Consider the following 24,718-nt stretch of genomic DNA (forward strand, 5'->3'; position numbering starts at 1 on the left):
TTGAATAAGATGTCCTTCCCACTTTGTTTTTGTTTGCTTTGTCGAAAATCAGTTGACTGTAAGTATTTGGCTTTATTTCTGGGTTCCGTATTTATTTGATTGGTCTATATGCTTGTTTTTATGCCAGTACCATGCTGTTTTGGTGACTATGGCCTTGTAGTTTGAAGTCGGGTAATGTATGCCTCAAGATTTGTTCTTTTTGCTTAGTCTTGCTTTGGCTATGTAGGCTCTTTTTTCATTCCATATGAATTTTAGGATTGTTTTTTGTAGTTCTGTGAAGAATGATGGTAGTATTTTGATGGAAATTGCATTGAATTTGTAGATTGCTTTTGGTGGTATGGTCATTTTCACAATATTGATTCTACCCATCCATGAGCATGGGATGTGTTTCCATTTGTTTGTGTCATCTGTGACTTCTTTCAGCAGTGTTTTGTAGTTTTCCTTGTAGAGGTCTTTCACCTCCTTGGTTAGGTACATTCCTAAGTATTTTACTTTTTTTTTTTTTTTGAAGCTATTTTAAAAGAAGTTGAGTTCTTGATTTGATTATCAGCTTGGTCGCTGTTGGTATATAGCAGGGCTACTGATTTGTGTACATTAATTTTGTATCTGGAAACTTTGCCGAATTCATGTACCAGTTCTAGGAACTTTTTGGATGAGTCTTTAGGGTTTTTTAGGTATATGATCATGTCATCAGCAAACAGCAGCAGTTTGATTTCCTCTTTACTGATTTGGATGCACTTTCTTTCTTTCTCTTGTCTGATTGCTCTGGCTAGGACTTCCAGTACTGTGCTGAATAGAAATAGTGAAAGTGGGCATCCTTGTCTTGTTCCAGAGGGAATGCCTTCAACTTTTCCCTTTTCAGTAAAATGTTGGCTGTGGTTTGTCATGGATGGCTTTTATTACCTTAGGGTATGTCCCTTCTATGCTGATTTTGCTGAGGGTTTTAATAATAAAGTGATGCTGGATTTTGTCAAATGCTTTTTCTGCATCTACTGAGATGATCATGTGATTTTTGTTTTTAATTCTGTTTATGTGGTGTATCACATTTATCGATTTGTGGATGTTAAGTCATCCCAGCATCCCAGGTATGAAACCAGGGATTTTTGTTTTTTATTTGCTTTATGTGGTATATCACATTTATTGACTTGCAGATGTTAAACCATCCCTGCATCCCTGGTATGGAACCCACTTGATCATGGTGGATTGTCTTTTTTTATCTTTTTTTTTTTTTTTTTTTTTGAGACAGAGTCTGGCTCTGTCACCCAGGCTGGAGTGCAGTGGCACAATCTCGGCTCACTGCAAGCTCTGCCTCCCATGTTCACGCCATTCTCCTGCCTCAGCCTCCTGAGTAGCTGGGACTACAGGCACCCGCCACCATGCGCAGCTAATTTTTTTGTATTTTTAGTAGAGACAATGTTTCATCATGTTAGCCAGGATGGTCTGGATCTCCTGACCTCGTGATCCACCTGCCTTGGCCTCCCAAAGTGTTGAGATTACAGGCCTGAGCCACCACGCCTGGCCATGGATTATCTTTTTGATATGCTGTTGTATTCTGTTAGCTACTATTTTGTTGAGGATTTTTGCATCTATGTTCATCAGGGATATTGGTCTGTAGTTTTTTTTTATGTCCTTTCCTGGTTTTGGTCTTAGGCTGATACTGGCTTCATAGAATGATTTAGGGAGGATTCCCTCCTTCTCTATCTTTTGGAATAATGTCAATAGGATTGTTACCAATTCTTTGAATGTCTGATAGAATTCAGCTGTGAATCCATCTGGTCCTGGATTCTTTTTTTTGTTGGTAACATTTTAATTACCATTTCAATCTCACTGCTTGTTATTGGTCTGTTCAGAGTTTCTATTTCTCCCTCGTTTAAACTAGGAGGGTTGTATATTTCCAGGAATTTATCTGTCTCCTCTAGGTTTCCTAGTTTATGCACGTAAAGGTGTTCATACTAGCCTGAATGATCTTTTGTATTTCTTTGTTATTGGTTGTAATATCTCCCGTTTTGTTTCTAATTAAGCTTATTTGGATCTTCTCTTTTCTTAATCTATTGGTCTCTCTTTACAAAGAACCAGCTTTTTGTTTCATTTATCTTTTGTATTGTTTTTGTTTGTTTGTTTGTTTCATTTAGTTCTGCTCTGATCTTGATTATTTCTTTTCTTCTTGGGTTTGGTTTGTTCTTGTTTGTCTAGCTCCTTGAGATGTGACCTTAGATTGTCTGTTTGTGCTCTTTCAGACTTTTTGACGTAGGCATTTAATGCTATGAAAGTTCTTAGCACCGCCTTTGCTGTATCCGCACCACCTTTGCTGTATCCCAGAGGTTTTGATAGGTCGTGTCACTATTATTCAGTTCAAAGAATTTTTTAATTTCCGTCTTGATTTCATTGTTGACCCAATGATCATTCAGGAGCAGGCTATTTAATTTCCATGTATTTGCAGGGTTTCAAGGGTTTCTTTTGGAGTTGATTTCCAGTTTTATTCCACTGTGGTCTGAGAGAGTGCTTGCCATAATTTTGATTTTCTTAAATTTGTTGAGACTTGTTTTTTGGCCCGTTGTATGGTCTATCTTGGAGAATGTTCCATGTGCTCATGAGTAGAATGTATATTCTGCAGTTGTTGAGTAGAATGTTCTGTAAATATCTGTTAAGTCCATTTGTTCTAGGGTATAGTTTAAGTCCGTTTTTTCTTTGTTGACTTTCTGTCTTAATGACCTGTCTAGTGCTGTCAGTGGAGTATTGAAGTCCCCCACTATTATTGTGTTGCAGTCTATTTCATTTCTTAGGTCTAGGAGTAATTGTTTTATAAATTTGGGAGCTCTAGTATTAGGTGCATATATATTTAAGATTGTGATATTTTCTGGTTGGACTATTTCTTTTATCATTATATCATGTCCCTGTTTGTCCTTTTTAATGCTGTTGTTTTAAAGTTTGTTTTGTCTGATATAAGACTAGCTACTCCTGCTCGCTTTTGGTGTCCATTTTCATGGAATATCTTTTTCCACCCCTTTACCTTAAGTTTATGTGAGTTCTTATGTGTCAGGTGAGTCTCCTGAAGGCAGCAGCAGATACTTGGTTGGTGAATTCTTATCCCTTCTGCCATTCTGTATCTTTTAAGTGAAGCATTTAGGCCATTTACATTCAACATTAGTGACATGGGTTGACCATGTCCTGGCCCAGATCTCATCTTGAATTGTAGTTTCCATAATCCCCATGTGTCATGGGAGGGCCCAGTGGGAGCTGTTTTAATCATGGGGGTGGTTACCCTCATGCTGTTCTTCTCATGGTGACGGGTGAGTTCTCATGAGAGCTGATGGTTTTATAAGGGGCTTGTCCCCCTTTGCTCGGCACTTCTCTCTCCTGCCACCATGTGAAGAAGGACGTGTTTGCTTCCCCTTCTGCCATGATTGTATGTTTCCTGATGCCTCCCCAACCATGCAGAAATGTGAGTTAATTAAACCTCTTTTCTTTGTAAATTATCCAGCCTTGGGCACTTCTTCATAGCAGCGTGAAAATGGATTAATACAGTTAGTATTGAGAGGTAAGGTACTATTCTCTTCATCATGCTATTTGTTGCCTGAATGCCTTGTTTTTTTCATTGTGGTGGCGTTTTATAGGTCCTGTGAGATTTATACTTTAAGGAGGTCCTATTTTGGTGTATTTTGAGGATTTGTTTCAAGATTTAGAGCTCTTTTTAGTGGTTTTTATAGTGCTGGCTTGGTAGTGGTGAATTCTCTCAGCATTTGTTTGTCTGAAAAAGAATGTATCTTTCCTTCATTTATGAAGCTTAGTTTTGGTAGATACAAAATTCTTGGCTAATTGTTTTGTTTAAGGAGGCTAAAGACAGGACCCCAATCCCTTCTAGCTTGTAGGGTTTCTGGTGAGAAATCTGCTGTTAATCTGATAGGTTAATCTGATAGGTTCCTTTATGGGTTACCTGATGTATTTGCCTCACAGCTCTTTAGATTCTTTCCTTCATCTTGACCTTAGATAGCCTGATGACTATGTCCCTAAGTGATAATCTTTTTGTGATGTATTTCCCAGGTGTTCTTTGAGCTTCTTGTATTTGGATGTTAGATTTCTAGCAAGGCTGGAGAAGTTTTCCTCAATTATTCCCTCAAATATGTTTTCCAAACTTTTAGATTTCTCTTCTTCCTTGAGAACACCAATTATTCTTAGGTTTGGTTGTTTAACATAATCCCAAACTTCTCGGAGGCTTTGTTAATTTTTTTTTAAATTCTTTTTCTCTGTCAGATGGGGTTAATTTGAAAGCCTTGTCTTTGAGCTCTGAAATTCTATCTTCTGTTGGTTTGATTCTGTTGCTGAGACTTCCAGTGCATTTTGCAGTTCTCTAAGTGCGTCCTTAATTTCCAGAAGTTGTGATGGTTTTTTATTTATGCTATCTATTTCACTGGAGATGTTTCCATTCATATCCTGCATCATTTTTTATTTATTTATTTAAGTTGGACTTCACCTTTCTCTGGTGCCTCTTTGACTGGCTTAATAGTTAACCTTCCGAATTCTTTTTCTGGCAATTCAGAGATTTGATCTTGGTTTGGATTCATTGCTGGTGAGCTAGTGTGATCTTTTGGGGGTGTTAAACAACCTTGCCTCTGCTGTATCACACAGGTCATCAGGGAAGTTGGGGAAAGCCGGCAGCCACAGGCCTCACCCACGCAGCCCACAGCCCAAAAGGCCAGTCTCCCTCCCACCATGCCCCCACAACAGCATTGAGTTTATTTCCAGGGCTGAGAACTTTCCCCCGGCTACATGCCTCCCAGCCGAGAAAGCAAGCAGACTCACAGTTCCTGGCTGTCCCACAGAGCCTGGCAGCAGTCCATCTCCTTTAAAGGGTCTGTGGATTCTCTTGGCTTTCCTGGTATGTTCCTGCAGTAGTTCTTGGAGCAAAAGTTCATGATGTGGGCCTCCACACACTGTTCTGTTTGCCCGAGTGGAAGCTGCAAGTTAGTCTTCCTTCTATTTGCCATTTTCAGGTTCAGGGCACACTCCTTACTGCTTCTAAGTTCTCCAATTGCAAAAGCACATTCAATATTTTTAATAAAAAAGGACATGTGCTTTAAATATTATCCAATTTATTACTAACAGTACCCCATTAAAATGTGTAACCTGGAGGAAAAAGAAAGACAGTCCATTGGTGGTTCAGTGCTGTATGTGCCCCAAGATGTGTTTTGATGGCCTTTTGTCACCAACTGGGACAGCATTGTGTCACTTGAGTTCTAGATTTGCGAAAATATTGACTGGCTGCCATGTGTGCTCAGGATCCTGTAGCATAGCAGTGAGGAGTGTTCAATGATGTTTTTATCAACCTGTATTTAGTGATCAGTATTGGTCACAGGGACTGCCATTCAGGAAGGGATATAGGTAATGGAAAATTAAAGTGAAATGAAAGGTGTTGGGGAGAAGCAGTAATTAATCCTGCTTGTTGAGGTTTCTAGGTGGGAATGAGTAAAAATTAACTTTTCTGAGGGAAAATGATATCAAGTGAATAAAGGCTAGTATCCCTGCCTAACACTTACTGTGTTGTTCCTACACAAAAATCAAGCATAGTCAAGTCAACCATCCTTGGCTCCAGCTTTAGCCAGGCTCTATAGATGGGGTGCCTAGTGCCTGCAGTTCTGATGACTCACAGCCATCATCACCCAGGGGTAGCCCTTCTCAACTGGCCGGGAACAGGGCCCTGCTCTGGGGGAAAGGGTACATGCTAATCTCTTGTGCAGTGAGGGAATATAGAGTTTTAAAAATCATAATGTTGTAATTATCAGTTTTGTTTTACTCATAATAGTAATATTGAAATTTTAAATGACATTATAGAAGATATAGATATTTGCGTTTATCAAAGGGCCATGCAGTGTTCAGATGTGGGGAAAACTGCCCTGGGAAAGATTGTAAAGGTGATGGGAAACATTTATACTTTCTCTGTGGCCTGCAGTTGTGGCTGCATTTCATAAGGATCTGTTTTCACCTTGGTGATGAGCTTAGTGTTTCTGAAGAATAGAACCAATCCCCTCTGCCGCCACCAGGGGTCCTTTGATGCCTGGGTGCCTCCTTTACCTTCCTAGGTGTGCAGAAAGTGGGTGCAGAGCTTCTCTGGGCAGAGAAGGAGCTCACCCTTTGGCAGCTGCCCCACTCATCCCACTTTCACTTTCCTTGTGGCCACTGGCAGTGTTTCTTAGATTAAAGGTTGTTCTCCCTTTATAGTTAAGAGTAATATTTACTAAGTTGTGTTGAAACTGATGTGGGCAGTGGACTGTCTCCTGCATTTCATTTAGTAGGCTCTTACCTCATCCTTTAACTTTCTAAACTGAGTTTCTTTCTCATGCCACAGTGAAATTGTGTCCCTTCATACTCCATGAGTTGGGACTCCAATGGGAGGCTGGACACTGGATTACCTCTGACCACAAAGGCATCTTTCTCAGATGGCCACCACTGTGCCATCCCAGCTCAGGGTCCTTTTAGAGACTCTTTGATTTCTAGAGTGTTTATTTCTATTCTTTGGCCTTTTAAACTTTTGTGTCATGCCTTGATCTAACCAAACTGTCAAGGCTTCAATTCCTGGATCTGTAAATGTCACCTAGCCATGGCTTTCACTGAAGGAGCCTGTGGGGGTTTCTTTGGAGCAGCCACTTGTGCTTGGTGTCCACTGGCCTGGCCACGCCTCCTCTCCTGGCCTGAACCTGAGCCCTGGCTCTCTAGCTATCAACATGGAACCTGCAGGTCAAAGATGAGGGCTAGGGCTAGATGGTCATCTTGGCCTTGGATGGTCACAAACCTCTCTGGGTCTTGTCTCCCAAGGGCCCCAGGTGACAACATAGGGGGCTCTCTGGCTTGTGAAAGAACAATGCTGCCGCCTTCCTTGGCTCCAAGGGCTTCCAGACAGGAAAGCAGTTATTCCTGAAGGACTTGGCACCCTTCCTTCCAGGCAAGGAGGAGGGAGCACCTTCCTGAAGAAGTAATGCTGTGGGCCCTGTGTGGGGGCTCACACCTGTAATCCCAGTGCTTTGGGAGGCCGAGGCAGGCAGATCACTTGAACCAGGAGTTTAAGACAAGCCTGGGCAACATGGTGAAACCCCATCTGTACTAAATATACAAAAAATTAGCTGGGTGTGGTGGCACACTCCAGCCTCCCAGCTACTCAGGAGGCTGAGGTGGGAGGATCACCTAAGCCCGGGAGGTCCAGGCTGCAGTGAGCTGTGATTGTGCCACTGCACTCCACTCCAGCCTGGGTGACAGAGTGAAACCCTGTCTCAAAAAAAAAGTAATTTAAATATTGTTTTAAAAAAGAAGTGATGCTATGTAAGTCTTGTCCAGGAAATGTCTCCTCCAGACCAGATGCTCTTGGTCATCTAGATGACCTGAACAATTGGGACAATGTCCTAGTAACATCACTGAATGTGTCAGTATCATGGGGCTGAGGATAATACACAAGGAGATTGTAGATCTTGCTGGCTTCTGAAACAGCTCACTGCCGTATTATAGCAGAACCTGGGTGGAAGATCTCCTCTTCGCATTTCTGTTTGCAAAATAACATCACATCTGTAGATCTAGTTACAGTGAAACTAGAAAGGAGCCATGCCAAAATCATTTTAAAAAGAAACTTCATTCTTTGCCCTGTGATTTGGAGGCAAACTGATTACATGTTATTTTTACATTATTATGGCAAAAATATGAAAATTTCCCCCTTTCTCAGAATTGGTGTCACCTTCATTGTCTTTTTAGTCCTCCCATCTGGGAACATCACTCCCATGTCTTCCTCACTCTTTGTTGCCCTCTTACCTATGTTGTCATAATACACATAGTCGATGGTCATTCCAGAAGTAATTGTAGCTTTTGTATATAATTGTATTATTTCCTTAAGATTAGTCATAGTTTGCTTTTGATGTTGGGGACTTTGATTCTTTTTATTTATAATTATACCTCTACTTTACAAGTGTCGAAATACTGCCCCTGTCTCAGCTTCAGGCCACTGCTCTAGTCCCGTTGGTCGATGTCCCCAGGACACCCCCAGCCCACTGTTCTCCATGCTCATATCAGGATGTTTCAAAAAACCATCCATTCAATTCAGCCTTTTAAGCAACATCTGTTACTAGCTTTTTCTCTTCATCCAGTGGAGGAGACATGGCTTATTTTAACCTTTCTTGTTCCTGAATAATTTATTAATGTTTCTGCTCCCTTTTATGTGTTTGGTAAACTGCAGTCCCTTGCGGATCGAGGTTTCTAGTTCTGCCATGCTCTTTGTTGGAAGTGCTCTTCAGCAGCTCTCCATCACCAGCCAGTTGGTGACAAGAGGCCATCAGAACACATCTGGGGCACACACAGCAATGAACCACCAAGGGGCTGCTTCCATTCTCTTTCCTCCAGGTCATACCTTTTAATGGGGTGTAGTTGGTAATAAGTTGGATAATATTTAAAGCACATGCCTGTTTTTTACTTATTAAAAATATTGAATTGACAAAGTTGTAAAAACCAAAAATAAACAAACAAAAAATATTATACGGCATTAAATACATCCCTCAGGAGCTTCTGTTCTAGGAAGACACCCTTCTCCCCCAAGCTCCTGTGGCTTGCCATGGACAAGAGGGAAACAAACTGTCCTGTTGCTCTCTCTGGCTCTGGAGTCCAGGGAGTCCTGCCTGAGGATTCTGAGGAAGTTGTGACTTCAAGGATTCACCTGCCTCTTTTAGCTAGGAGAGTAGGAGACCTGGTCTAAATCATTTTTGCTTAAAGGAAGTGCCTCTGCATCTGAGTTTCAGCTGCTCGAGCATTTGTGATTTTGCCAACTGTCTCACTATGGTTTCCACATTTTCTTGTTCTTGTTCCCTTTGGAAGCCTTTCTTAAAAAAATCATCAAGTACTTCTGGATATTTTTTAAAAATTGATTCTTTTTTTGTGAGACAGAGTTTCACTCTTGTCACCCAAGCTGGAGTGCAATGGTGCATTCTCGGCTCACTGCCACCTCCACCTCTCGGGTTCAAGTGATTCTCCTGCACTAGCCTCCCGAGTAGCTGGGATTACAGGTGCCCGCCACCACACCCGGCTATTTTTTTTGTATTTTTAGTAGAGACAGGGTTTCACCACGTTGGCCAGGCTGGTCTCAAACTCCTGACCTCAGGTGATCCACCTGCCTTGGCCTCCCAAAGTGCTGGGATTACCAGCATGAGCCACTGCGCCCACCCAAAAAAATGATTCTTAAAGTTTTTTGTTGTTTTTTTTTTTTTGAGACAGAGTTTCACTCTGTCACCCAGGCTGGAGTGTAGTGGCTCGATCTCGGCTCACTGCACCCTCCGCCTCCCGGGTTCATGTAATTCTCCTGCCTCAGCCTCCCGAGTAGCTGGGATTACAGGTGCCTGCCACCACGCCTGGCTAATTTTTGTATTTTTAGTAGAGATGGGGTTTCACTATGTTGGCTAGGCTGGTCTTGAACTCCTGACTTCAAGTCATGTGCCCACCTTGGCCTCCCAAAGTGCTGGGATTACAGGCGTGAGCCACCGCGCCCGGCCGATTCTTAAAGTGTTAAGCATTCTTTAATATCTTGCTAAAATGTGTGCATGCAGATCAAGATAGGGTTAACCTGGTGTATCTGGAGCCAGGCTGCCATGGTTTCAGAGATTTAGCAGAAGCAGAAAATCTGAGCCAGGTGTGACAAGACAAAATTGGATCCACACCAACAATTCAGAGATACTTGCAAGATCTCATGGATTAGAAGTGTGATCCAGTTGAATCTGAATCTCAAAGCACAGGTGACCCCAGTGGATAGTTGGGTGATATTATTATAGTATAAAAATGAAACGTCTAGATCCAACATCAGGGCAGGGGCAGGGCAGCCTGCAGGTTAGGAGCCAGCTCTGGAGCCAGACAGCCTGGGCTCAAACCTGCTATAACCTGGTGCAAGTTTCTCAACCTTTCTGTGCCTCTGTTTTTTCCTTAAAATGATAATGGTATGTCTCTCATAGGGTGGTTTTGAGGAGTAAATCAAATGTGCATAGTGTTTAGAACAGTGCCTGGCATGCAGTGTGATGTAAGTGTTGGTCACTATAAATTTAAATTACACACAGGTAATGTAACAGACATTAAAAGTTATATCAACAAAGGAGGTAAAAAAGAGGTTTTGCTGTACAAGAGCAATTAGAAATGCAGGAGATGGGGAGGTAAGTAGCCAAGATTGGCATGAACTTGGCACAGGGAACCCTAGGAAGCATAGGACTGATGCCCAGACCCACGGACCTGAGCCCCACAGCCTGGAGGAACCATCTAGATGGGTGTGTCCACTCCATGCTGAAGCCTGGGGGTTCTGCAGAAGGGTCTCTTGGTTTAGTTACTAGGTGATTTCATGTGTATTTGGGGTATCCATAACTTGGAGAAAATATCAGTGTCCACTGATAGAACATGAAAGTACAGAGGCGATGAGCAGCCCTGATGAGGGCTTGCTGCCCCTGACGACATTTCCCAGACCCAGGGAGGTGGGTCAGTTTTGCCTGCTCATTTTGTGTTAACATCCACCTCTTTCTGGCCGCCTGTGGAACCTCATGGCCTGTAGCGTTGGTAGGTATGTGAGGATTCCAACAGCCCAGATTTGGGAAGTGGCTGTAGTTAATCAGATATGACTAGCTCCCTGTTCCAGAAGTGTCAGAATGAGTGTGTGCCTGGGGATGGCTGGAAAGCCAGCCTGTGGCTTCTTTGGGCTCCTCACTCTCCATGGGAAGTAATTTGCAGTCTCAAAAATATCTCCTTTCAAAGTCCTTAACTTCTGTTTTGGGAAAACCTCTGTTTTATCAGCTGGGACCAAGCTGATAATTTGGCACCGTCCTCCTCCCACACAGCTGTAACTGCAGACCACCTTCCCCTTCACCAGAGCCACATCTGAGCTTGCTAATCATGATTTCTGTCACACTCCCCCACCACTCCACCCCGACCCTCACCCAGCTTGAGCTTGCTAGCCATGATTTCTGCCACCCACCCCTCACCCAGCTTCTGAGTCAAAACCTTAGGCTGGGACCCAAATCTGCATTGTTACCAGGGCAGGTAGCTGTTGGGAACCCTGACACCCGGTGCTTCTGACATAAAGCCCATGCTACTGGTGTGTTTTGTGTGATCCCATACATGGGAGTGGCCAATTTGTGGGCCAGAGAGTGATGCTGACTTCAAGAACTTGAATATGTGTTACATGAGAAAAGAGGCTTTTCTCTTTCATACACATGAAAAAAAGAGGCTTTACAAGTTCATCGGAATTACACTGAGGTTACTGGCTAAATTAGAATTTCTCTGGCTGCTACTGCAGGCTGCAAGCTGGCCCCTCTTCCACAGTATTCATGGAGCACCAACTCAGTGCCTGGCACTGTCATAGGTCCTGGGGTCTAGTCATGGCCCTGCTCTCTGGAGACCACATACCAGGTAGGATAGAACATTTAAGACAGAAAAAAGTCTGCAAACAATGAATAAACCAGATGGTGATGAGAAGAGTGCAGCAATTGAAATAGAGGGATGAGATGGTATCAGGGGAGGAGGAAATAGAGGGATGAGGAGGAGACAGGCTGAGGACTGAGTGGCAGAAAGGAGTTGCCAGCAAAGCTCAGGCAGGGCAGGCAAGCCTGGGTGGAGGGAGCTGGTGGCTGGAACAGAACCACGGTTGGAGTGCGGGGCAGTAGGGGACAAGGATAAGAGACAAGAAGGGGTGAACTGCAGTCCCCAGTATGGTGGGGACCTTGGAGTGGCATACTACAGCCCCCCATTTAAAACCCTGCTTGGGCTGCCTTGAGACAAGAGTGGAATTGTCTGGGGTACCGTCTCAGTGCAGGCAGGGGCACAACCTTGAGGAGGGAGGCAGGAGCAGCGGGTGTGTGACAGGTAGAGGGGCTGGGCCAGGGGAGCAGGCATCCGCAGAGATGGCCAAAGTTCCATGGTCTGAGATGCTGGCTGGTGGTGGCACTGCTTTCTGAGATGGGGATGACTGGGAGAAAGGCTGGCTGGGGTGGGAGGTGGGACCTGGAGCACTGACTTGTGGTTGCCTGCAAGTCTTACATTTTTACATTTTGTCAAGTGTTAAAATGAAGCAACAATCAGAGGGAGAGGTGGGTGTAACTCCCTCCAGGACCGCCTGACGGGCTGCTGCAGGCGCCTTCCTGCCCCTCTACTCACTGCTATCGTGGCTGATTAGAGCCTTATGGCACCACCAAGCCCAGACAGGCTTGGACTTTTTAATCTTTATATTATGATATTTTCAGAACACTGTTTGAGGTAAACTTTTCAATAGAGATAACAAATAAAAAGTCTTTGTGAAAATAGGTGCTTCAGAAGCCCCACTCTCCTTTTTCGTCTGAATTGTCAGGCTATTGCTTGATTTTTGCCCTGACTCTAGCTGCATGTCCTCAATAAGCTGCCTAGCATTGTGAGTCCCCAGGGCCATGTCAGTGACACCTGTAGAGAAGCCCTTGCTTGTGGTTGCAAGGTGTGAATAAGGGGTGCGTGCACAGCTTGAGTGGAGGAGGCTCGAAGTTGATCCTCCCTTCTTCCCCGCCATTCCCCTTCTTAGGGAGACTTGGAGGATGGCTTCGTTTCAGGCAGTGGCTCTCCACCTCAGCTGCATGTTAGAATCACTTGGGGAGCTTTGAAAAGTCCCTATGCCCAGGCCACACTTAGGTGCATTAAATCAGACTTTGGGTGGGGGAGTAGGAACGGGCGATCATGATGCTCCGTCTCAGGCCTGCACACCCAAGGCTGGGGTGGCTCAGGGGAGCCAGGTGCTGCTGCTGGGCTGAACTGGCCTGAGAACTCCATTCCTAGACACCCTATGTGGCCAGCAGCCTGGCTCCATCCCAGAGGACATGAACGGTGAGGTCACTAGTGAACAGTAACTGATGACACATGGGATTTTCTATCCTTCAGCCAAGGGCTCCCCAGACAGATTCCTTCTGTAGGTCGTGGTTTGGGGGGGGGGGGGCGTAGGGATGAGAAGGGGTAATGGAGTAGTTGCTAGTAGATTTCAAATTGAGCAGGAGATGTAATCAAATGGTAGTGATTCCCTGAATGCTATGAATAGAAGGATCCTAAAGTTTATTGTGGGCTCAGCCAGAAGGAGTCTCTGCTACAAGGCTGGGAGGGAGAAGGGGCCATTTGAGGTCCGTGGTGTCCACCGTGGTTATCACAAGTCTATGGAGTCCACAGATTCTAGGTCTGTGGGAAGCGTTGCAATTCTCAGAAAGTATTTCTGTACTTCTCCACAGAGACAAGGGGATCCAGTCACACAGTCTTCCTCAGGTCAAGCTGTGCATTCGGCCAACACACTTAATGATTAGGTTCCTATTATAATCATTACTAATAATGATGCAAAAAATTAGTCAGTGCTTTTTAAAGAATAATTTGGAGCATGGGTGTTTTAATGAGTCACAAGTTAGGGGAAAATTCCATTCTGTCTCCATTTTGATACTTTTTTGGTTAAGTCGTCAGCTCTATTATCTTGCTTATATTTTTATGAAGGTTTTAATTTAAGGATCCCCAAAGAAGCCAGGTTTTTTTTAAGGGGATAGTGTTGTTCCCTCCCACCCCACCCACCCTCCAGCCAGGTTTGTTAAGGAGAAGAAGCCAAAGAACTGAGCTGCCAGAGGCAGCCTGGTGCCTAGGCACCGTCCCAGCCCACTCAGCCAGAGCCTGCAGTATGGCCTGGGAAAAATCTGTTTCACCCCTCGTGGCCCCAGCTCGCTTATTTGTGAAAGGTGACAAACAACAAATCAGAGACTTGCAAGCCTGGGGTGGCCAGTGGAAAAACTCAAAGGCTCGTTAAAAATTCAGAGAGTCTGGGGTCCACTGCAGGGCCTGCATTTAACCAGGTCTCAGGATTCTTAAGTGGCCATGAGACGGACTGTTCTTCAAGGTTCCTTCCTAATCATAAATTCTGTGATCCTGACATCACTTCTGTCAGTGCTCACCACTTCCCCATTGGGGAGGGTGTGGGAAGTGCTCTTGGGCCAGGACTGTGGTTAGGGCTCAGCCTCCTCTTCACCAGGAGGACAGCCCTCCTGGAAAACAAATGGGATATTCCTGTTGTATGTCGCATGACCCCCATACTGAGGGTTGCAGACTCATGAGTGGTAGATAGCAATTGGTTTACCTAACAGAAGCCATCTTAGGGCCAGCCAGCTGGTAATGAGTATCTGTGGCTCTGACTCCATTTGCAGCCAAGGGAGGTAGAGGCCTGCCCCATTTACACACAAAAGGTGTGGATGTCAGCCACTGATTTCATGACAACTTAACTTGTCTCAGGAAAGTGGGCTGTTGCAGCTCATTTCCCACAAATCGCTTGGGTTTTTCTTTGGACTTTAGCTGCAGGTTTTAATTTCTGGTTCTGCCATTGGCTTAGGGTCTCCCAGCTGGGAATTGTGGGCACAGGCAACCCAGGGAGTCAAGCTGAGCCCCCCTCCATACCATGGCCCTGGGAGGGAGAGTGCCCTTGGAAGGAAACCACCTGGTCTGCCGCTGGCCTGTGGAGGCCCTGGGAGCACAGCCTTCCTGTCCCCTGCTGTTCCCCTGGCTGCCAAGCTGGCCTTGAGACATCCCATGGCCCTGGCCCAACTTGGGGATCACAGAACTCCATTGAGGCTTGGTCATTCATGGCTTTAAAAGAAGCCTTGCTCCAGGACAGGTGAAGGAAAGAGCAGAAATGTGCAAATGGCTCCTGCCTGGCCTGAGGCAAGGGGGTACTGTAGGGTCCCTGGCCATTCTTTGTACCTTTGCACCAGCAGTGCAGTTCAGTGCAGATGACCTTGTAACCTCGTGGACATCCTTAGGCTCTTAGGTGCTGCCCTGAGCAAGGCAGGCACTGCAGATGAGAGGAATCCAGCCAAGTGGGTTCCGAGTTCCTTCCCTGAACTTGGGTGAAGCCCCCAACCCTGGGCCTGAGAGAAGGGGCTGTGGCCCTACCCTCATGGGCACATCAGTTATAAGGACAAGTGGGGGGCACCCCAGAAGCAGCCCCAGGAAGTGAGACAAAAGTCACATTGGGTTTGTTCATTTGGAGGAGAAGGCCCATCCACCCTGGCTACTGTGGAGCAGGGGGCCCCTCCCAGAGAGCTGCTGGATGCTTCTGTGCCTGACCTCACGGGGCTTCCAGCCACCATGCCTTGAAAGGAACCTCAAATGCTCCCATTTTGATTTTCTTCCCCATGTGGAATGCCAGGGAAATGTGGCTACAAGATTCTGTGACAAGCTGGGGAATGTTCTCTCTTCATTATTGTTTTAGTTTAGTTAAATTTACCGCGCACAGTGGCTCATGCTTGTAGTCCCAGCTACTTGGGAAATTGAGGCAGGAGGATCCCTTGAGCCCAGGAGTTCCAGGCTGCAGTGTGATCACACCTCTGCACTCCAGCCTGGGCAACAAAGTGAGACCCTGGCTCTTGAAAAAAAAAAAAGACGTTTTGAAAGTCTTATAAGTATTAAATGATAACAGCTAGAAGAGTCTACAGTGAACCTGGGCTGAAATATTACAGTTTTTATTTATGGTGATATTTTATATCTGTAGTTAACAGCATGGGCTTGTGGGAAGACCTGAAATGTTAGTAATGGAAGGGGTAGCAGATGCAAAAAACTCTGGGGAGACTTTTACAGTGCCTAGCCGTTCAGCCTTTCTAGGTTTGTGAACTGTTAAACCATCTCTATCCCCCTGGCAGGATGAAGGTTATAGAAATCTTGCAGCAATGGGTCATTTGGACGGGGCATGTCCCTGGGCCAGTGTTAACTCCTGTGTCTACTCCCTACTCCAGGCCTGCTGAAATGCTCTGGCCCCTGCAGAAAGAACCCTCTCACCCCCACCGCTGGTAAACTGGTCACCTTGACTCTCCGTAGCCCCCTTTCTCATCAAAAGCCATCTCCTAAGCCCTGCTTAGACATGGATAAGAAAAGGCCAGCCAGTCCCCTACGCAAGCCAAATGCAGAGGGCTCAGCTTCCAGAAGCCATCATGAGCCACCCTGTGGGAGACAGGCCAGGCTCAGAAAACATGAGAATGGTCAGGAGTTGAGAGCGCCTTCCTGAGGTACTGCAGATCTAAAGGATCCTTAGGAGGGTAAATTAAAGCAGCAGACAAGGGCTTTTGATTGACAGTCCATGAAAGGGGCTTCTTCCACTGAAAGCCACAGGGAGCATGGTATTGCTTCCAGCCCTGTGTGGCACTTGGGGTTCTCAAGATGAGTAGCCAGGTACTGGGGGTACCAGCCATGTTTGCGCTCAGAGTTTTGTTTTTCCATAAGTGAATCACTGTTATTGAAAATCTGTTTGAAGCCAACTTCCACAGTATTATAGTTATTCATTTATTCAACGAATAGGGCAGAGCTGTAGTGGTGTTTTCTAGCCACAAAACCGAAGTGACTGGGAGCTTCAGGGCTGGGGTAGGGGAAGGTAGGAGCAGCAGAACTGTCCCCTACACTGCTGCCTGACTTATGGGCACAGGCTGTCCCTTCTGACACCTCCCTGGAAGTCTCCCATCCTGCCCTTGAGGAGGGCGCCTCTATCTTGACGTCACCCTTACAGAGACTTCATGGGTTGTTCCCAGTGAGGATGGAGGCGGAGGGGTGAGGGTAAGTCCTGTGGCTGTACTAGGGACAAAAGGCTGGTGAGAAACATCTGATGATTTGGGACATCTGTTCTGTGCCAGGAACTTCATGAACAACAATACTTGCAGCCGCCCTGCAAAATATGCACTATTGCTCTCACTGCAGATTTGGAAACACTGGCTCAGCGAGATCAAACTGCCAGGGTCGCTCAGTGCACAGGGGCAAAGCAAGCACTTGGTCCCAAGCCTGTGCCCCGTCCTCTCTCAGGCCCTGTCCACCTATTCCCCTCCATCCAGGGAGGAGGAGACGCTAGCTGCTTCTCATTTCAGTGTCCTTAAAATCCCTGCTGGTCTGGGCTCACGCAGTGCGACATTGCATTTCCACCACACCAACCATCTCCCGTCTTCTCAGAGTCAGACCCAGGGACTTGCAGGAAGCTGCGGGCAGCATCAGAGAGTCACCACTTCCCTGGGGTCAAAGCCGCTGGCCAGGCTTCCACAGAGAGCAGAGGCCTCAGCCACTACTTAGGCTTCTGTGGCTCACCTGGTGTCCTATTTTCTCTTAACAGCAAATGAAGCTCGTGACCGAGAACCTGAAGGAGGAACCAAAGGAAAGCGGGAAGGAGAAGGCAACCTGAGTGCCCAGCTGCCCTGTTGGCAGAGGCCTGTGTCTGTGCCACACCTGCCACAGTGGCGGGGTGGGGGGGAGGTACCCGGGGCAGCATCGTGGCTCCTGAACCCAGACCCAATGCTTAGCCAAATGAAGCGGCTCCCATGTGGCAAGCACCCTTCTCAGTTCCGCAGTGGCTAGGCTCAGGATCCTTGGCAGTTCCTGGCAGTTCCCCCAGCCCCGCCCTGTCTGCTCCTTCCCAGTTCCTTCCCGGGCCCCACACACTGCTCCAGCTGCCAACTTTGCTGCAGAGCCACTGCCGCCCTTGAGCCTCTCACCATGAGTGAGCCACCAGCTCTCCACATTCCCCTCACAGCAGTGTCACTCCCGACCCCACCATGGCCCAGGGACCCGTGGACAGGTTGGGGATGGGGTGTGTGCCCACTGTGCTCATCACAGGAGCCTCAGTTGAGAGTGAGCAGGGTACAGTAAGGCAGCACTTCCCACACTGGACCTCTTTCCTGGTTCTCTTTTGCAATACGTTAGCAGACCCTTTATCAACATAAACAATAGTAACTGAGCTATTAAAGGCAACCTCTCTGACTCCTTCTGCCCACATGGGGACTGCAATGGGCTTCCCTTTTCTGAAGCACTTGGTGAGGTCACTGAAGGTGGAGTGATGAGATCGGGAGCCCAGGGTGAGGGGCTTGGCTGGAGGCCAGGCACCAAAGCTTGTAGCTGAAGGCTGGGCCATTTTTGAGAACTTCTGCTGCTGGTGGTGCCCACCTACAGGGACACTAGGGCTGCTTTCACATGCAGGGTGTACCCATGGTGCCAAGCCAAGGGCCAGCAGCCACTCCTGGTGCCCTTCTTGCCCAGTGGTGCTGCCCACCTCCCTAGCTGTGTCCATGGACTGCCCTGCATTCACAGGCACAAGAATGCCATGTAGGCCAGTGCTGCCCATGTAGACAGCCCTTCCCACCAGCGCTGGCCGTCCTGCTGTAGCCAAGATGCTACAGACCCATGGGCACCTCTACTCGGACAGCAGCAGATGCCCTGGCCCACCTGGAGAAGGTGAGGAGGTGAAGAGCGGGGAGGGCCGCCGTGCTTCCCGGTTGGCAGAGGCCTGTTTCCCTCACCTCAGGAGTGGGGCATCTTGATCCCTCCCCCACCTCAGAGATGGGGCAGCCTCCTCAAGCCAATTCAAGCACCACTTGTCTTTGGAGGTCCCGACTCTCCCTGTCTGCCCCTTCATGGGTGTTTGTGTTGGTCCTGTGAGCCCATTCTGTTTTAGAGTGGACACGTGTCAGTGAGCTTTGTCCCTGCCCTTACATGGGATGAGCCACTCCAGGGCCTTGTTCAGTGGTTGTTCAGTGTTTGACGGACAGTTTCTAGAACAGGCTCATGTTTTGAAATGTCAGTGAATGGCAGCCACCAATATAGGCCTGAGTCTTTACTCCAGGATCTTTACTCCATTTCAGCCTGGGCGCCTGTTTGCTGGGAAAGGAGAGGGTTGAAATGGCACTCTTGGCACCAGCTCTTAGTGTCCCCTCATTCCCCAGAGCCCGGCTTTGGGAGTCAGTCGCATGAATGCAGTTGGTTGTGAACCAGTGGGTCCTGGATTCCCGGAACGTGAAGCCACCAAATCACTTGCCGCCTGCAGTGCCGCGGAGCCAGGTAGCCTCCTCCCAGCCCTGTGACTGTGCCCTTCCCAGAAGCCGCCCATCTGCCCTTCCTCAGCGTCTGATTGGGCACAACTACACCACTTAACTAAGCCTTAGCCAGTCACTGCACAGGGGAGAACGGGACCCTCCAATGGGGCCAGACCTCAGGCACAAGGCCACGGGGGAGGGTGGATGTGGAACCAATCGGGTTGTGTCAAGAGGGATATTGGCAGTATTGGGAGGTTGCAGCAGTTTGCTAGGCTCTAGCCCGCTGGAGCTGTGGCGAGTTCCTCTCTGTATCCCCCGGCCTGTCGTGGATGCCATCTAGCATGCCGCAGGTGCTCAGGACTCAGTGGCATAGTTGGAAGAGTAGGGGTAGAGGAACAGCGTGTCTGCTGCTCCACATTCTACAGCTCCCTTGTATCTAAGTTGGACTGAGGAAGACATCTAGGCCGATGCCGTCCCACCCACACCCTGGCCTCACACAGCCATTCCCTGCGGTCACGGTCCCCGCCTGGAACCCTGGCGGGCCCCCTTCCCTGCACCTCACTTCATCCCCCAGCCCTTCCGGCCAGTGGCTCGCCCACTGTTCTCTTGTTGCTGGCCTCACCTCAGCCTCAGATCCAACCCCACCACGCCCCCCACGAGCCTCTTGGGCCCACCCTCCCTGGCAGTGCTGCCTTAGGGCCCCTGGTGACCCTGCCCAAGAGAACCTCCCCACTTTGACCACCCAGTTACCCCGACAGTCCTGAGGACTCCAGAGGGTGAACTCCCCCCGCCCCCCGCCCAACGGTTCCAGCCCGCCTTCCTCCATGGTTTCCAAGAGCTAGGAGGCACCTGCTCGCGTGAGCAGACGTGGATACCAGAGGTACCAGCCCCGCGCCTGGCCAAGAAAAGTGTCCAGAGGCAGAGCAGCCAAGAGTCAGGAGGCTGAGACTGCAGCGGCCCCGGAGGGACGGACAGGGGCAGGTAGGAAGGGCTTCGGAACCCCGATCCAAACTCCTCATGGCTTAGAGGAGGGAGGCCCACGCCAGGGAACCACAGGAGACTGAACCCAGGTATTTGGACCCCAGGCCCAGAGCTCTCCCGGCACCGGACAGCTTCCAAGGAGAACAGCTGGAGAGCAGCTGTGGGGCAGGGCGTGGGAAAAGAACCTCGGCCACCCGGGGGGGGCCCCAGTGAGTTAAGCGCAGGCCCCGTTCTCACGCGCAAGCCCGTTCCGCCTGCGGCCTCGGAGAACGGTTCCCAGGGACCCCCCCGCCCCTGCAAGTTGCCCAGACTGGCTCTACGCGCCCCGCGGCTCCTGCGGTATCTGCGCAGACGGCCCTGCCCGAGCGCTCCTGCCTCGCCTCAAAAGTGGCCAGGGAGGTCGTGACTGTCGCATGCATCCCTAACCTGCCTCCCTCAAGCCATGAGATACAGGCTGTCTCCAAGTCCCACAGATTGTCACTGGAACTTGACCCCAGTGGGGGTTTGGCCACAGGCCCAATTCACTTCACAGCCCAACTCTTCTCTTTCACACAACCAGCCCAGACCGTGTTGAGCCCTGTGCTGGTGACATTTCCTAGGTGCCCTCCTCATGGGGGAGGGCCGTCCCACTCCACACAGGTGGCTCCTCTCACTCTCCAGGGCACTAAAGCCCCACACAGAGGCCAACAGAAACCCCAGAGCATCCCAGGGCTGCAGCCTCGGGGCAGGGGGATCAGGCGGTGGACCCTTCCCCCTCATGGTGGCCACACTGCCATACTCCCCATCAGCAGCTCAAAAGCTCAGATTTGAGAACAGATCTTTATTTTAGCAGCTTCACTAGCAAATAAGAAGTGAACGCTCATGGCCAACCGGTCCTGCAGCAAAGCTGGACGGCCAAGAGCCCTCTGGGTCACAGTTGCCTTACGTTGTCCCCATTTAATAGAGGAACCCTGAGGCTTGCAGGGTTCAAGTGATTTCTCTACATCCCATGTCCACCCACATCTGTCCTTTGCCATCTGTGCCAAGCCCTGCTTCCACACAGCCTCTGCCCGGCACCTGAGTTCCCAGCCTCAAACCCTGTGGCTCCTGCCCTTCTTCCAGCACAAAAGTAGCAACAGGAAGGAGGAAGGCCGAAGGCCCCACACTGAGGACCGAAGGGTCCAGACTGGTCCTTACTAAGTTTTAAGAACCCCATGACCCTGCAAGGACAGTGCCTGGCCAGTGCCTTGATAAACAGCCAGACAGGGTGGGTCTTGGTGAACTTCTTGCCAGTAGCTGAGTCTACAGGGTTGCCAGGCTCCAGGCCTCCCTGCATGCCCTCTATACCCCATCCAAGGGACCTGACAGAACCTGGAGCCTCCAGCACCTCTAGAAGCCCAACAGGACACAGCCAGGGCAGCTGTGTCCTCAGGCTTGGGAACACCCTTCTGTCCCAACCACAAGAGGGGCCACAGCCACTTGAGGGGAAGGAAGATGCTTTTCCTGGTCCTGGAAAGGGAACCAGTCAGGTAGGCACCGTGGAAGGGTGTGGGGAGCCGCTTCCCAACTCTCCAGGAGTCAAAGTTAGGAGGTCTTGTTCGCTACCCCAGGGCCCCAGTCAAGGCCTGCACCAGGGTGGGCAGGGAGCCTGAAATCAAGGCCTTGTGGCTGGAGCCAGGTTCAGCAACAGGGCCTCATGTTCCTCTGAGTGTGGCCACAGACCCCGGGAGAGCATCGCCTAGACCTTGTTACATGCAGATGCCCAGTGCCACCACCCAGGCCTTGGAAGCCACATGGTGATGGTTTGGCCCAGGAATCTGTATCTTTAACAATGCCTGCATTGGATGCTGTTGCACGCTGAAATCCGAGAACCACAGCAGGGTAAAAAGCCTTGCTGGTTTCTGCCCAAGAGCAGCTGATGCGAAGGCCCCTGCAGAGCCAGCCTCTTTCCCTGCCAACTTGCCACCATGGGGGCAGGTCTGGGGTGCTTCTCTGGGGCTGCCAGGGATCTAGAGCCACAAGCATCCTGGGCCTGAACAGGATCCAGGGCAGAAAGGAGCAACAAGATATGGGACCGAAGAGACCAGTTTCCTCCCCACCTGGCGTTAGATGACTGCCATCTCCCACCATCCTCTGTAAGCCTTGGAGTTCTTGGGCAATTCAGAGTTGGCAGCAGTCTCCACTCAGGAGGGAGGAGACCCTTGGCTTCCTGCTGATTGGTATGTGGGGGCCTCACATGATAGAAAAGAGAGGTCTGATGAAGTTTGTCCCCTAAGTTTGTGGCACAAATCACGCTGATTGCATTTGGCTCAAGAAAGGTGGCCTCCTCACTAGATCTTATAGTGCTGGTGAATTTCTTCAGTGAAAGGGGAAAACAGTGGCACAGAGCACATGGATTGTGAGGCTCCTTCCCTTGTATTATTCCCACCCACCCATTATTACCTCCTGAGAGTCCCACCCATTATTTCACCTGAGAGTCCCACGGCCCAGGGGGCAGATAGATGCAGTCACTGCAAGAAGTGGAGGCAGAGCTTCAATAAATCCAGGCCAGCTGACCCTCTGTGGGAGAAAGGAAAACACACCCCCAAGTCTCCCAAGGCCCAGGCCTGGGCAACCAGCTGAGGTGTGATGAGCTTCTGGCCAAATCGTCAAATTAATGTGTGCTCAATACAAGGAAAATCATTGTATATTTCTGAAAAATTAACCAGAAGGGCAACAGTAGGGTAGACGTGGATATGTGGATATGTACCTCCCTTTACATAACTGTCTGGCTCAGAAAACAGAAACCAAAGGTGTCTCCGTCCTAAGGGAGACTGAAGAGCAACTCACTGTCACCTCTACCTCCCCTTCCCAGAACACAAGGCCACAAAACTGGCACCCAGAGTTTGTCCTAGCAAGTGGGGTCAATAAAGACAGGGAGGGCAATAGTGTGGCACAAACGACTGTTTTCTGGGACTTGCCTGCCCTTCTGCCACCATACTGGGGTGGCCTGCCTGGTCATGGTGCCCTTGTAAGCCGTTTGCTGCAGGAGCCGCTCTCCAGCTATAAATGGCTCTGTAGCTGCTGGCATTTGCACTACAGCAGAAGGAAGAATGCAGGCTGGGATTTGCAGTAATAATCTGAATCCAGTGACGTGGCAGGCCTCCACCTAAAGTATGTCCACTGGTGCAGGATTTTGCTGCAATTCTTGCACAAACATGTTGATGACATTGATTCCTAATGGACAGAAGGCATCTTAGGGACCGAGAGGCACTGCTTGCCTAGTTCCAATTTCCTCTCAGACAGCTGGTCCCAGGGAATGGCCATCCAGACCAGGGAAGCTACCTAGTGCTGCAATTCTTTGGGAAATGTTGTGAGCCCAGGTCTTAGCCCCTGAATCTGAATGGTTCCTCATCATGAGGTGTAAGAAGTGGCTTCACCTAATTTCATCTACATGCCTACAATCTCAGGACCAGATGTGTCACGGAATTTTGACTTGTTCAGGTGTTAGAAAGGTAACAAGATGCATATACATGTGTTATGCTGTTATGCAACAGCTTCAGTGTGGTATAAAGTGGGCTCCTATAGTCAATTGCCTTAATATTGCTTTCCTCAGCCCTCTATTACCAAAAGGTCAAAGGCAAAGTCGAGATAGTGCCATCTTCTCACACCTCTCCCCACCCAGCTGGGCAGCCTGAGGAGTGGGCTCCAGGATCAGGTTAACAGTGCATCCCTGGCCAAGACTCTTTTCTGAGCGTCATTGCCCCCTGCAAATGAAATGCAAACAACAGCCTGCCCTGCCCATCCCTTTCTGTGGGGTTCCATCAAAGTAACATCTGCATTCTCTGGCTTTTAAGCCTCTGAAGTCTGCCTTTGAGAAGAGGTTCACACACCACGCCTCTTTTGCCCAAAGACTTCTTTTTTTTTTTTTTTTTTTTTTGAGACAGAGTCTCGTTCTGTTGCCCAGGCTGGAGTGCAGTGGCATGATCTCAGCTCACTGCAAGCTCCGCCTCCCAGGTTCACGCCATTCTCCCGCGTCGGCCTCCTGAGTAGCTGGGACTACAGGCACCTGCCACCAGGCCCGGCTAATTTTTTCTATTTTTTAGTAGAGACGGGGTTTCACCGTGTTAGCCAGGATGGTTTTGATCTCCTGACCTCGTGATCTGCCCGCCTCAGCCTCCCAAAGTGCTGGGATTACAGGCATGAGCCACTGTGCCCAGTCTTTTTTTTTTTTTTTTTTTTTTTTTAAAGGAGTCTTGCTCTGTTCCCCAGGCTGAAGTGCAGTCGTGCAATCTTGGCTCACTGCAACCTCCGCCTTCTGGGTTCAAGCAATTATCCTGCCTCAGCCTCCCAAGTAGCTGGGATTACAGGCGCCTGTCACCACACCCAGCTAATTTTTGTATTTTTAGTAGAAGACAGGGTTTCACCACATTAGCCAGGCTGGTCTCGAACCCCTGACCTCAGGTGATCTGCCCGCCTCAGCCTCCCAAAGTGCTAGGATTACAGGTGTGAGCCACCGTGCCCCGCCCTCCTCTGAGACTCTTCGTGGCACACAGGTCATGAGTCAGTGGACGGGCAATGAGAATTTCAGGTTGAGAGCAGCAGGGGTGAGCTAGAGAGAGCTGTGGAAGGGAAGTTGTCCAGGCAGAGCCAGGGGAAGGAGCAGGGTAGCTAAGAGGGAAAGAATTCCCATTTCCAAGACCCTCCATTCCATTCTTGAGTGCCCACCCGTGTTCTAACCCCCTGTCTCCTCACACTTCCAGAGAGGCCCCCACAGGACCTGCTTCTAGGTTTTTTAAAAATTCCCCTTGGCCTCAGGGTGACCTCTGGCTCACAGGCTGCACAGCCTTTGTGAGAATTCTCACCTGCTGGTGTCCCACTCTCTGGCCCTTCACTCCCCACCTCCACAGTTGAGTGGTCCCTGGGCTTCTGTCTCGGGCCTTTGCTGCCTTCTCTGGGCCTAA

At 48.8% G+C, this 24,718-nt stretch overlaps 1 protein-coding gene across 7 annotated transcripts in view; it reads left to right on the forward strand.

The window, feature by feature from the left end:
- Positions 1–17,766, forward strand: part of ANO10 (anoctamin 10) — a 268,035-nt gene extending 250,269 nt beyond the window's left edge. For all 7 annotated transcript variants that reach the window (XR_010120148.1, XR_010120147.1, XM_055281046.2 and 4 more), the window contains one exon: positions 17,123–17,766. Coding sequence is in view for 5 of the 7 variants with exons in the window: in XM_055281046.2 (XP_055137021.2) it covers positions 17,123–17,191 (69 nt within the window). In the remaining 2 variants the exon portion in view is untranslated. The remainder of the gene's footprint in view (positions 1–17,122) is intronic.
- The last annotated feature ends 6,952 nt before the right edge of the window (positions 17,767–24,718 follow it).

The sequence above is a fragment of the Symphalangus syndactylus genome, chromosome 1 (assembly GCF_028878055.3).
Source record: "Symphalangus syndactylus isolate Jambi chromosome 1, NHGRI_mSymSyn1-v2.1_pri, whole genome shotgun sequence".
Classification (NCBI taxonomy): Eukaryota; Metazoa; Chordata; class Mammalia; order Primates; family Hylobatidae; genus Symphalangus; species Symphalangus syndactylus.